This window comes from Panthera tigris, chromosome B3, assembly GCF_018350195.1.
Source record: "Panthera tigris isolate Pti1 chromosome B3, P.tigris_Pti1_mat1.1, whole genome shotgun sequence".
In the NCBI taxonomy this organism is placed as follows: domain Eukaryota; kingdom Metazoa; phylum Chordata; class Mammalia; order Carnivora; family Felidae; genus Panthera; species Panthera tigris.
In genome coordinates, this window is record NC_056665.1 from 82,424,867 (window position 1) to 82,439,945 (window position 15,079).

Consider the following 15,079-nt stretch of genomic DNA (forward strand, 5'->3'; position numbering starts at 1 on the left):
TATAGAGACTGGTCATTGTATTCAAAAAGCTTACATGAAGGTGTTAAAATTGAAGCCTAGAGAAGATTTTCATGTAGAGATCATGTGAATCTATTGATAATGTTCATATCAGGAACTGTTCCACAAATACAATTATAAATTATATAAAAAGAAATGATAAAAATCTGGCTATGAAGAATAGGAGAGGAAGAAACATTTGATTAAGTTGACTTAATTTTGTTGTTCCTCTGTGACAATTATTATCTTTGCTCCTTGTTATCCTCTGTAGATCTCCAGCTATATTATTTCCATAATCATCATAACTATTTCTGTGAAGTAGGAAATCAAAGTAATCAATTTTGCAAAGCTAAATTTGATAAGCCACAAAGGATAACTTACCTCTTTTAATTTAATGAGTCATCAAGTCCAAAGTTATCTGTTTTTTTTTTTTTTTTTTTCCGCCATGGACAAGTGGCCCAATAAATAATTGACATCTTTATCCAGTTCCGTGGCAGCTTTAGAGAGATTGCAAATACTGAGTCAATTTCATAATACTGGCTTTGTTATAGTGGCAGTGCCTGTTCTTTAACTTTTTACTTTTTTTTTTTCAGTTGTTACCTTTTGCTTGTTTTGTCTCCAGCAGAATTTGATTTGGCCTTGCCCCCAGTATGGAAGCTAAAGCAGCAAATGCTGCTGGCACTTTGACATTTCTCCCCACTCACCCAGGCAATCTGGGTGAGCTCTCCATGGTCCTGGATTTGGGGTTTTGTTTGACATCAAGGAGAGCTTTCTAGATTTGTGAGATTTTGAAAGCTATTTTGAAAGATCGCCTTTCTCCCAGAGTACTCATAAAATTGTTTTGACTAATAAGGATCATTGAAATTTTGAAGTTTTTTTTACTGAAGTTCTCAGAATTCTCCTGAGTAATTCATTCTCTTAACTGTTTGGATATTCTTTTTTTTTTTTTTTTTTTTTTTTTTTTTTTTTTTGTATATAAGCATAGTTGCTTGTCTTGCAATTGAATGCCATTTTTTCTAGTTTAGTGAACTAAAAAAATGCTCACTTACTTCTTCTAGTAAAAAAATCATTGATTTGTGAACCTTGAATCATTCATCAATGAAATACATATTTTACTTGAAAACTCATGAAATAAACCTGTGGTATACAGCCGATAGACTAAGGTATAAGGAAGACTATAGTGAAAAAGCAATATCTTTGCAATAAAGGAGTTATATTTTGCTTTAAGTATACAATGTGATATGTCATAACCAGTGAGTAGAAATCATACTGATGACACAGTGTGTACATTGTAAATGAGTGTTGTGGACCTCAAAGCATAGAACAATCAGTGTGAAGCAAGTTTAGGTTTTATTTTAAAGGTTTTTTTTTTTTATTTTTCTAATGTTTATTTATTCTTGAGACAGAGACAGAGCGCGAACAGGGGAGGGGCAGAGAGACAGGGAGACACAGAATCTGAAACAGGCTCCAGGCTCTGAGCTGTCAGCACAGAGCCCGAAGCGGGGCTTGAACCCACGAACTGTGAGATCATGACCTGAGCCGAAGTCGGATGCTCAACCGACTGAGCCACCCAGGCGCCCCAAGTTTAGGTTTTATTTTAATATATCTTATATAGTAATACTGTGTGTCAGGTACCATTTAAGTATTTTACAATAATTAACCCATTTAGTTTAATTTCAACAAGAACCTTATGAAGCATATAGTACTATCACCCCATTTCACAGATGAAAGAAACTGAGGCAGAAGATGAAGTAAATTGCTCAAGTTTACATAATCAGTTAAGTTATAGAACTGAGATTTAAATACAGGTACTTGGGTTCCATAATCCATGCGTTTAAATTTAACCTCTACTTTTTACTAGTGTGGAAGACATGCTGAGAGAGGCATCAAACAGAGCTTAAAGTGATAATCATGATCTGAGAAAACACGAAAGGAGTTTAATAGGCAGTTTTAGGGTTGTCATCAAGGAAAAGTTAGGCCTTTGGTTTTATTCCCATTGGTTTGATTTCTACAGTCACTACATGGGAAATTACTAAGTGAAGGTCCTAAGTGACAATAGAGAATGGAGTTCGAGAGGAGAAATGAAAAAAGCCAACAGTTTAGAATTAGAGACACTGTAAGATGTATAAAGGAAGCCTGGTCAAATAAACTTATAAAGAATTATGGAGAGAGAAATACTATAGTAATCAGATGGGGCACTAGGATTCAAACAGTTGGGTTTTTTTCCTCTAGATAAGTTTTATGATTAAAAAAAAGTTTCATGATTATTATGCTAATAGTTGTTACTTAGATACTGTTTACCACATGAGAGGCATTTTGTACTTTACATATATTGGCTCAATTACTCTCATGAATATTATGAAGTAGATAAAATTATCACATCCATTTTCCACAGGAGGAAACTGAGGCCTAAGGAGGCTGAGACACCTAGTGAAGGTTGCCGACATGGTAGTTGTAAGTTGGTGCCAATACCCACAGCTTGGCAGCAGAACCCTCACTCCTAATCTCTGTGGTTTCCAAGAAAGTTTTCAGATGGGTTGACTATACTGTCAGCATTCCTAATCTTTGCAACTTCTTAAAATTTTTCTTTGTTGTAAAACTCTCAAGTGCTCTCTGCCCCATTTAGAGTTCATAAACTATCTTAATTCGTAAAATCTAGAATTATCTAAGAGGTTCACTGATTCATAGTTTCCATGGTAGTAAATGGTAAACTATCGTATGAGCCACTGCACTGGTCCAGGAGATTTCTTGGCCATCCTCATGTTGTAAAATAATAACATTGAGGCTCAGATTTGTTACTGAAAATCACAATGCTTGTGAATGGCTAGGATGGGTCTTATAATTCCTTCATCAGGACTTTTGCCAGAAAACTTGCCAGGGAACTTAAAATATATGAGAGGATTAAAAAAATTACATTCAATAAGCATTGTCCTCTAAATCTTCATTACTAGTAATTTTTTGATGGCTTGTTACCTATGGTTAAAGGTATATCTTCAGAAACATGGAAAATTTTTTGCCAAGCATTAAGCAGAAACATGCATTATGCCAACAGTGTTGTTTAGGAAAGTTAATTATGGTAACATCAATGACAATAAGAGTGGAGAGTCTAACTTTACAAATTTTATAAGAGGGAATTCTAGATACTAGAGTATTATCCTTTTGGTTGGGTGAAGAAGCCCTTTGGAGAATCTGAAAATCATTTACTATCTTCCCCCAAATATATACACAGTTTGCAAAGTACTTCTAGATTTACTTATAAATAAATAAATAAATAAATAAATAAATAAATAAATAAATAAAACACGTGTGTGTGTATATATATATATCTTCTGAAATTGCTGATTTTGTTGTTTGGTTTTTGGTAATTATTGGTGAGGATGATAAGATTGTCATCAAAGAGAACTGAAATTTTGATTTGCTGAGGATCAAGGAAGAGTCTCCTTTTCCAAAGTTACCCAAAGACTAGGTGGAAGAACGTCAGAGCAGTGGGAAGTTTGGGAGTCATTTCTTGTTGATCTGAAGTTTAATCATTTTTTATATGGCACAGATCAGGATCATAATGTTATATTCGTGATTTCCTGTCTTTCTTTGGTATTGTAGAAATACAACCATAATTTTTGGTTTAGAACAGAATGTGCAAACACATAGTTTATTTTACGTTTTAATGTAGTCTTTAATTCTATTTGAGAATTGCTTACAACTAAGCTGTACTTCCCAAAAGCAGGCATAAGATTAATCTACAGTCTGAGTCATTGTCTACACATCTTTAGCTTAATCTATTCTATCAACATCTCTATGACCTTTGTAATCCTTTGACTGCATTTTATTGCTGTTGCCCTTAAAGCCAATTACTACTTATTATAGATACAGTGCTGTCATTCTGAAAGACTTCTGAACTGTGAGGTCTGTATAATGAAAAACCCTTTGTTATTAAGATTATGGCCAGGACAGTTACTCGAGTAGGGTAACACAGAGTGTTTGAGTTAAAAAAAAAATTAAAAACACACACACACACACACACACACACAAAAACACAAAAAAAATGTGTAGGGGAGGAGAGGAGAAAAACAAGAAGGTGGGTCAGGAACACATGAAGTAAGTTTGGCCCAGTGGTATTTTAGATAAATATCAGAGGACAGTGTTTGGGCAGAGTTTCTGAAGGCATTAATGTCTATGCATTCCCCTTTCTGGAGTGGAAATAAGAAGCCATTTGTCTTCTACCTTTGGAGTCCATTGAGTTGTTCCCTGTGATCTTGGTTTTTTCTTACCACCTACCCCCATAGAATTAGATTCTTTCCTTAAACTATTGCTAAGCCTATGCAATAATAGCAATTTCAGGATAATGGCCTCATGTTCTACTTGTTTCAGTCAAACAAAGAAATTCCTGGTATGAAAATTAGTCATGTTAATGAGATAACAGATGAGCCTATTTGTGATGCTTTGAGTGACATGTATAAAGGGAAAGTCACATAGAACATCCATGTAAAAGTGCCTTTCAAAATTGGCCTCCCAAATTCTTATCCAATTGTAAACTGTATCCCTCCTCATTTACTGACCAAATGACAGGTTTTATTAGGCTTGCATTATTTTTTAAAACTTTAATTGGTTAACATAAAATTAAAACATAACATAAGATTGGAAATGCCATATAAAAATTGAGATTTTGTTCTCTAGAAACAACAATACTGGGAATCTGACGACAGCAGGTGCGCCCTCCTCCAGAGCAGCAGTCCACTGAGACTGTGTGTGCCTGCGCTGTTGTCCTCTCCTGCCCCACAGTTGCCATCAGGCCTCTTCACTCATTGACATTCCCTGCCTTAACCCCAGGGGCCCTTCAGTTTACAACCTCTGCTCTAGTGCTCCATCATAGTCACTTACTGAACAACAACAGTTGTAAGTTGAGCCCACCTTCTGGAGTACTATTTGATTACAAGAACACAAAAAGAGCAAAGTGCTGAACTTGAACCACTGCACTTTACAAGAGGTAGAGAAGACATCTCAAAAGACCTAGTTCTTTGGGCACAGCTGACCTAAGTGGTGTTAGATAGATTGCTTTTATTACATAAAGGGAGGGGCATGAATGGTTCTTTTGCCCTAAGATGTCAACCCAGATCCTGGGTATACTTACACTTTATCAGATTGTAAGGCATCTCTCACTTTATTTACACAATTTTCAACAAGCCAAAATTGCCAATTAGTACAATCATGTAAAGGCCAGCCATGATTTGGGGAAACAAGTGGCATGCCATGCTTTTCCCTTGTGAATTAGCAATGTTTCTCCCAGAAGTTATCACCTGAGACATTAAGGGACAAAGGTTTTCATCTGAGACTGCCGTGACTCTGAAAACGATAACGTTAACTTGTCTAGTTGTGAGAAATAGGTTGGTTAGCTAATGTAGAATATTTGTGAAACTGGTGGGGTTGTTGGCTTAGTGAGTATTTGATCAGGGTGTGATGGCATTACTTAAATTATGTAGATACTCAATAAGATATTCAGAGTGTCTGCAGTGAGTAAAGTGTTTCTACCACGAACACCATCAGGTACGCTATAATGTAATATGAAATGTTCTTGTCCATATTATACTAATGGATATCAGAGCTACACTGCTGAACTCATTTTGATCGATTGCTCTGGTCTTGCTTCCTTGCTTGTTTCTCTCTTTCTGGTTATTTTATAATGGGAAACCAGAAAGCTAGGTTCAAAGATTTAAAATGCCTTTGGAGTTCAATGAAATGGATACTTACAAATGATTTTAATAGTACCTTGATACTGTAAATATTGCCCAATTACTTATCATCAGGGTCTTATTTTGATTTTATTTCTTGTCAGACACAAAACAGAGCCATTCAGAACAGGTGGAATTCTGTCAGATGCTCAAACACAACTTCAGTTGTGCCAGATTCTGCCCTCAGCAATGTGAGCAAACTTCAAACAGAAATGCACATGAATAGTTAAAGGAAAATGCTGGATCCCACCTGTTGCCTTTTCTGTGAAGTAATATGTCTATAATGTTTATAAATTTTAATAACCCATACAGGGCTTTATCTTTCAACATTAAATTTATATTATCTTAAAGTTTGACTTCTCCAGGCGATGCATTTTATTCTCTAGTATCTTAGAGAATCTATCCATCTACTAATGTGCAGTCATTCATAAAGAATTAAAGTTTTCTCTTATCAACCAATTATCAACATATTTATAAGTATATTGAAATCTTCATTTTCAGTGTGATGTTTATCTGACTTAAGATCATGATCCTTATTGGGGGCTAGAGGCACATAAACACACTTCATAGAATCAACAAATAAAATGTTGATGTTTACCCTTTGTTCCCCATGATGATAATTGAAGTAAAGGTGCTTTTGGTGCCTTAAAATCTCACAGTGATAACAATTAAATGAACAAAATCATTAGCCTGAGAATAAATATATGAATACTAGCCTCATCTTTTCTGCTGCTTATAGCTGATAACACCAAGTATTACCTGTAAATCTTATGTCTTAGAAACAAAGAATGTATATCAATGCATGGCCAATTAAAGGGAAAAACCTAACAAGCAAGCTATTGTTATTACTGCCTGTAAGTTTATTTGCTGTTATTACCGCATGTAAGTTTAAATCCAGAGGTAGAATTTTTGGTTTTAGTGAACATTGTCTAGAAATCATTTTATTATGGCCCTTGGATTTGAAAGAAGATTTTGGTAGATTTTTGCTGGGGGAAGAAGGAAATGAAAAGGAAACAATTTCTACCTGATGTCAGAACCACACGTTTTAAATGACACTTTTTCACTCCTTTGATTTCAGTTTACAAGCATTGAGAAAGGAGAAATCCCGAGATGCTGCTCGCTCCCGCCGGGGAAAAGAAAATTTTGAGTTCTATGAATTGGCCAAGTTGTTGCCTCTTCCTGCAGCCATCACTAGCCAGCTTGACAAGGCATCCATCATTCGACTTACAATTAGCTATCTGAAAATGAGGGACTTTGCTAACCAAGGGGACCCTCCGTGGAACTTGCGAATGGAAGGCCCTCCACCTAACACATCAGTAAAAGGTAAGTTTTAAGCCCCTGTTTGTTCTGGAATATGGTGGTCGATAGGTGTCTCTAAGATGAAATGTTTACCATCATCCTTTCTTCTTTTCCTGCATATCAAATCCTTTAAAGGGATACAAATGTGGAAATCTGAACTCTGCATGAGAAAGACCCCATGTGAAGGTGAAATAAACCTCTTCTATTTCTTTTTTATTTTCAAAACGTCTGTCAGCCTAAATATTCTATCACTTGATGCAAGGCTTCAGAGAAAGGAGAATGAAATGACTTACATTAAAATGCTTCTTGGGTTCAATTTGCGTTATGCTAATTCATGCAAATTATTACTGATGGGTGGAGTACAAGAATATTTGTTAAAGGGTGGAACTAATATCTTCTGTCTTTAGTAACCAAAGAAAGGAAGGAAGCTGAGCCCAACTGTAGTAGGCATTTTGAGTAATGACTTTATTGAGTAATAAAACAAATAATTCATGTTAATGTTTCAAGTTGCCATACATAATGCCCAAGATTTGTAAATCTAAACCTATGTTTGTCCTCCCGATCCTTGGTGCAGTCACTCTTAAAACTCACTAATGAAAGATTTTAGGCCTTCTTCATTCTGATATGCAAGAGAGGTATTTCTTACGTGTTAGTGAAATTTCTAGTAATTTATAGCATGTTTAGCATGTGAATATGCATGCGTATCTTTATTGATGTATATGTGATATTGGCCATTGATTCTCTGTCTTAAACGATGTGTTATTCAAGGCTTAGGACTTAAGGGATCTGCTAGTTTCTTGTGCTCTAACCTTGTCTCTAGACCCTTGGTGGGCATAAGCTGGATAATTGGGAAAATTGTGGGCAACTCTGGGAGAGGAATTAGGTTCTTTTGTTAAGTGATGACACCTTGACAGTGACCTTTGAAGTCCCTGTGCTCATGGCTTTTGTAGGAATTTTGTAGGAATTGAAAGGGTTCTAATAGGGAGCCCTGACCTCTTAGAGGATACAGAGGATACAGATTAAAATGAAGGATCCAAAGCAATGACTATTTACAATTGTGTGCTTAGAAGTGTCATCATATGTGTATCCATGCATGTGTAAATCTGGTTATATCTCTGCCATTGGTACTTGCAATGTTTCTTACGCTTACGAGAGAAGGAAAATCAGAATTTAAATTCTAGATGCTATTTTCCTCTAGAGCAGGGCAAATATTTTCTGTAATGACTATATAGGAAATATACAGGCTTAGGCTTTGAGGGGCTCTGAACTGTGCCACAGTAGCACGAACTCAGCCATAGACAATCTGTAAACAGCAGGGTGTGGCTGTGCTCTAATAAAACCATGCGTCACAAAATAGGCAGCTGCCCCCAGATTTGGCCCACAAGCCATAGTTCACAGATTATCTCTCTAGAGTGTAAGAATGGCATTCAGAAGCTGAGAACATAGAACAGAGTTAGCTGTCAAGGGCTGGATGTCAGTGTAACATAGCATAGTATGGACAAACTAAGGCACATTCATGCTGTCCCTTTTCAGCCCTTCTCCTCTTAAAAATGTAGATGTCAGCTTGGTAATATATCAATCTGTGTTCCGGATGCTAAAGTTGTGGCAAATTTTCCCAAGCTGAAGATGTGAATGTAATCTTAGTAAATATACTGTATCCCTAAGAGTTTGTTCATTAGACTGCTTTCATGTTTATTCCAAATCATATAAGATGAAAAGGTAGGTGCAACAGGGTAGAAGTCACAGAATGTACAAAATACGTCCTTATTCTTCGCTTTGAAATGGACTGATTAAGGGACTGAACTTGTATGAGGTTGTTTAGCACAGTTATCTTTTTATTACCACTTATTTATTTATTTTGAAAGAGAACTAGAGAGCTACTGAGTGGGAGAAGGGGGGGGAGGGAGGGATGGGGAGGAGAGAGAGAGAGAGAGGGAGAGAGAGAGAGAGAGAGAGAGAGAGAGAGAGAGAATCACAAGCAGGCTTCACACTGCTGGCGCAGAGCCCAATGTCAAGCTCGAACTCAGGAGCTGTGAGATCATAACCTGAGCTGAAATGAAGAGTTGGTTACTTAACCAACTGAGCCATCCAGGCACACCTCCATTTTTCTCTTTTTTAAAGGAGCTGGCAGTTTATAGGCTGCCTTGGTAGTGGTGGTTACCAAAGTAAAAAGTGGTTCCATGGTTTGTCCATTATTCTGCAATGTGATAACCTTGCTTACTTTTATTTTATTTTATTTTTTTAAATTTTAATGTTTATTTTTGAGACAGAGAGAGAGAGAGAGAGAGACCAAGCTCAAGTAGGGGAGGGGCAGAGAGAGAGGGAAGCACAGAATCTGAAGCAGACTCCAGGCTCCACGGTGTCAGCACAGAACTCCATATGGGGCACAAACTCACGGACCACGAGATCATGACCTGAGAGGAAGTTGGAGCCTAACTGACTGAGCCACCCAGGCACCCTCCCCTTGCTTACTTTTGGAATCATGACCTTGTAGAGATGCAAAATTACAGCTCATGTAAAACCATGCCCTCATATGTAGACCAGGGAAATGTTACAGAAACAGTTTACAGTTAAGTATTAGCAGATCTTAAGCTAGATTCCATTGTTTCACCTTTCTGTCTAGTGCTCTATCACATCATATCGTTTCTAGAAATTTTATTTGATTTGCATCCCCTTTATCAAGCATGCCAGGTGAGAATTCTCTCAGCTTCTGACTGTGACTGATCATTCATTTTTACTTTATGGACTTCAGTCAGTCAAACTCTAAACTACTCATGATTAAGATGGATAAAAAACAATAAAATATGGTCTCTGCTCTCGTGGGCATTTCAGTCTATGAAAGGACATACTGATGTCAAGGAGAAAAATGGGGAGGTTAGGGTGGATATTTAAGAGTCTGGAAGGAGATAAGAGATTTTATTATTTTGAGAATTCCATCCAGATAATGGCAGAACATCCAATTCAGTACATGTGTACTCCCACTATCAGTAAACTGATGATAGTGAAGGTGTGAAGCATAGTGACTCTATCCAGTTGACTCTGGCTCTCAAAAGTTGCTAGGAATGCAGTGGACACTTTCTGTGAATTGGTTCTGCTGTACAGTATGTGTATACTTTATTGCTCTACTCTCATTCTTTAATGCAAACCTGTTCCTCATTCTGATCAAACATTCATGAAACAACATCAAAAGAAATTCATTTTAATTTATTAAGGTCTTCTGTGTTGTGCCCTTGAAGAAGTTCATGTGGATAAACAAGCTTATATAAATAGCCTGCAGCATCATGTGAAGTGCAGTTCATAATCCAACAATAAAACGATAGACATTAGACTTTGTGCTTCTCCAAGCAGTCTCTTGAATAAACCTAAAGGCGTTTGGAAATTTATATGAAAAGTACTTACACGATGCAGGCAATGCTTTTTTTTTTTTTAATGTGATGAGTTGTTCATGTTAATAATTAAATTTCAAAGCTTAAATTTAAATTTGTCTCACACAACTATATAGAAATTTAATCATTTTAATTTACTGCTTCAGAAAGGTCCTTCACTCTGCCCTGTATTCATCACATCTTTTCTTAAATGTCTATAAAGGTTGATGAGTTTGTTTTGTGATGCCCATTCTGTATAGATTATTACAAGTTATGCTTGCAGAAAGAACACTCAGGTGACAGTGTGTAATATGTCCCGAGTCAATTACTTCATGGAAATGACATGTTAAGCAATTGGAAGGTAACAGATAGTTTTTTCCATGATTTTAGAAATATCTGTATTGTTATAATACAGATCAAATCTACAATGAACATTATGCATTATTCAAGAAATGACCAGGCATTCTCAGCAGTGTTTCAGCTAAATAACTGATGATTGTAACCTTTAAAGAAATCTCATTGTGGTGACTGTTGGTAAATCACCTCTCCATTCATAGTAATCTCTATTTAGAGGCTATCTAGAAACCATTACATCTTTTATTAATCTTAAAAGCAATAGCTGGTGATTTGACATTTGCTAAAACTAGATAAATTTTCTGTCTTTTTAATATCACAGACTTCAGTCAATTTTCGGTGTGTGTCTGCTACAACTCTATTAATCCAGGAATATTTACCACTGTAAGCATAAGTCTTACTTCAATTTGAACATGGCCGCTTTTAAACAACAATTTGTGTATGTGTGTGACAGGCGACAATGCTCAAGTATGTAAAATAGAAGACATTTTTAGCTTTCGGAAGGAAATGGTTGAAAAATACTGCAAGACAACTGGTGATTGAAATTGACTGAACACGTTACGGAAGAACTTTACTATTTTTATAGTAAAGTTCATATTTACTATAAATTTCATACTAAATTTCATATATTACTATTTCATAGTAATTTTCATATTTCATATTTTCTTCACTATTTCGGGCCCTTACTGTGAATTAAGTGGTGGATATTTCTGAGAGGAGAGGCCTGCAGGTCCTTATTTAAGGAATACGTGATCTATCCTTAGCCAGAGACCAGACTGTTACTTTTGCAATCATGTTTAAGGGTTCGGTTTGAAACAGCCATGTGTAGCCGCTGAGTCTGTGACATCCTTCAGAGTAACTCTGAACTACTACAATACTGGTTGTTCCCAAAACTTAGAACTATTTTTCTAAAATGCTGTCTGTTTCCATAGAAGGTAGAGAATCCAAGACTGAGTGATTGTTCTTCTTGGTCTAAGCAGCTCCCAAAGGTCTTCTAGTTCCTGTTCAGGCATTTTACTGTGTACGGACACGTGTACTTCGACCAACTGACATTCATACTCGGGGGCAAGTGTCCTATTCCTCATTATTAAAAAAAAATGTGAAATGCGATTTCTTAGAATCAGGGTATAGCATGTACATCAGCCTGTGGTGCTCTTTATTATTACACAGGAAAATGGTAGTGCCCAGACTGAACCCTTAGGTTCTGAACAGAAGCTTCCAGTAGGGGTAGGAGAGCAGGAGACAAGATAGAGACTTGCTTCTTGTGTGGTTCCTGTTCTCGCCTCCACCACCTTCAGTAGACTGGGGGCCCATCTCCCTGCTTTAGTCTCGAGTTTCAGTCACCTCAGTCCAAAGGGGCCAACCAAAAGCTGAGCTGCCAGTGTTCACTCTTGTTTATTTTGGTAGCAAGTGCCAGGTTTTACTAGTACATGGCAGTATGATGTGATATAATTGCCTTTTCTTAGGTATGCTTCTGGGAACTTTTTCATTACATACTGCTCTCCTTTCTAGTGGAGGGAATACTTCTGAAGGAAGTTCATTTAAGAACTAAGCTTTTACTGTATTTTCATCATCATAGGACAGGCATTGTTTATATCTCCATGCTTTCCTAGGATTCTCATCTCTGAAACTGGGCATGAAGGGCTTTCTGACAAATGAGGGCTTAGTGATGGCAGAGGAAGTCTCTGAGACTATAATTTTGTGCAGATTCCTATTTCTTTCAGGAGAAGCTTTGCTATCTGCGGAGGGGGACTCTGGTCCACCTTCAGAATGAAGCATGCAAAAGCACTGATGGTTTCTTCACATGTGCCACTGTCAGAGTTCAGTCACCATTACCTTCAGTGCACCTGGCACTGTTGGGCATCCAGAATTACCCTCCACTCCAAACACTGATTCCGCGGAAGCCTCTTTGTGAGAGTGATGACTGAGAATGTGTGCATACTCAGGCGTCCTAGTCCGTCATCGCCAGGGCAACAAGCAGTCCGAATGTCACAGTGGCACGCCACAAAGCTTTTATTCCTCTTGTTGCTGTGGTTCATTCTGGAGGTTGGCAGATTTAGGCTGAGCTTAGCCGGGTGGTTTACTTCGTGCCACAGCTCTGGCTGTGCTCAGGGTTCAGCTCTGGTCTGCCCCCTGTCAGGGGACAGCAGAGATTTGGGAGAGGTTCTTGTCATGGTGATGGCAAAGGTGTCAGAGGGATGAGCCAAAACATAACACCTCTTTTACAGAATGTTTTGGCAGACACCTCTGGAAATGTGGCTAAAAGAGTGTACGTGTACTTCTGCATCCCGCATCGGGATTCGGCGGTCTGCCCCTCTATATGCCGTCGTCATCTTTTTCCCCAGCAGTACCGAATACCTCAGACCATACGTTTGTGCCTTTGTACATCCTATCATCTAACCAGAATGCCCTTTTCCTTCTTGTCGTTTTACTGAACTCTTGTTCACCTTTGAAAACGCAGCTCACCTGTCACTTTGTTAGGTAAATCTTCTCTGCTTCCCCAGAACAGTAGTCATTTGTTCCTAATAGGTTACTGTGACAGTCTTCTCTTGCTTTAGTATCCATTCATAATCCTTTTCTTATGATCCTTGTCTCTCTATGCAGACTGTGAGCTACTTGAGGGAACAGTCTGGGTTTTATACATGTCTTTATCTCCATTTACAGTACCCAGGAAAGTACGTATTTAACCGAGTTTTTATTTTTAAATTTTTATTTGTTTTTGAGAGAGGGAGAGAAATCACATAAGCAGGGGAGAGGCAGAGAGAGAGGGAGAGACAGAATCCCAAGCAGGCTCTGCCCTGGCAGCACAGAGCCCCATGTGGGGCTCTATCCCATGACAGTGAGAGCATGACCTGAGCTGAAATCCAGAGTTGGACACTGAACCAACTGAGCCACCCAGGTGCCACAACCATGTGTTTAAATTAAATTATATAGTACCAAGTCATATCTTGATATTGCTATTAGTGAGCAGAATAATGCTGATGGAAAATGTGGGTGGGTCTAAGTCATAAGCTAGGATGAAGAAAGAAAAGAGTGAAGAAAGACTGAAAGGAAGAAAAATGGAGGGAGAATGATGGGAATAGCGTGAAACCAAGGGGGGAAATACAGTGGATAGAGTAGGAGCTAGGAGGTTGGTACCCCTTGCCTGGGATCAGCTGCCTTCCCCTGCCAACTTGTTTCTCTCGTGTAATGTACAAGCTGAGGAATTGACACTTAAAAACAATATTCTTAAGAAACCCATGTCTTGGGTATATAAATTCAAGTTCATTCGACCAGTATCTGAGTACTTTCTCTTGGTAAGTCCTCTGATTCCTTTGCTGGTAATGTGGGGGCATATAATAGAGAAGGTGTAAGGCAGAGTCCTGTCCTTGGAGGTATTTACCATTTATTGAGAAATAAATAAAACTAAATAAACCACGTGACCTGGGTTACAAAGGCCTCTCTAGACCTCAGTTTCTCATTTGAATTTCCTTTTTGTGAATTTTCTGGTCTGGATGATTACTGACTGTCTAATCCCAAACCCCAATTTCTGAGAAAGGATTTAGTAATTATTGTCTTAAATTAGACTCTCCTGAGAGTCAGGTTTTTTTGAAGCTGTTTATTAATAATTTCAAAAGCCACATGTTCTAACTCTTCGTGTTCTGCTAGTATTTCTGTTTTCCTTCTCCCTCCCTCCCTCTCTGTCTCTGTCTCTGTCTGTCTCTCTCTTTAAATTTATTTACTTTGAGAGAGAGAAAGAGAGTGCACACTTAAGCTGGGGAGGGGCAGAGAGAGGAGGAGAGAAAGAATGCCAAGCAGGCTCCATACTGTTAGCGCAGAGCCTGATGCAGGACTTGATGCATGGCTCGAACTCAAAACCTGTGAGAACATGACCTGAGCTGAAATCCAGAGTCAAACACTTAACCGGCTGAGCCACCCAGGCGTCCCCTTCCTTCTCTTTTACTTTATTTTCCTTTACATGGAGGTATCATGTCTCCCTGGTGTCTTGGGTTCAAAAAGGTATGACATAGTTCCTTCTTTTAAAAGATTTTGTCTGTTGAGTATCAAGATTTGCATACATGCAATCATTATAAATAAAAAAGAGGACAATAGTGCAGCGCACAATGAAGTTTTAAATTAAATAAGCCAAGCGCCAAATATATGATATGGGTAAAATACAAATCTAAAACTTGATATATTTTTTATTTGCTTTTTACTCTTAACAGAATTGTAGGGGACATACTTAGATTCCATATCACATTCAGCTTATTTTAAGAAGTCTACCGGTTCTTGGTAATGTGATATTTAACTCATGGCATTGCCTTATACTACATTGTACTTAGTTATTTGGGATTTGGA

The 15,079-nt window shown here is 37.8% G+C and overlaps 1 protein-coding gene across 1 annotated transcript in view; it reads left to right on the plus strand.

Moving 5' to 3' along the window:
- NPAS3 (neuronal PAS domain protein 3) overlaps nt 1–15,079 on the plus strand; it is an 868,317-nt gene that overhangs the window by 250,710 nt on the left and 602,528 nt on the right. Inside the window, exon 3 of the mRNA XM_042989548.1 lies at nt 6,802–7,046. Within this exon, the coding sequence (XP_042845482.1) occupies nt 6,802–7,046 (245 nt within the window). The remainder of the gene's footprint in view (nt 1–6,801; nt 7,047–15,079) is intronic.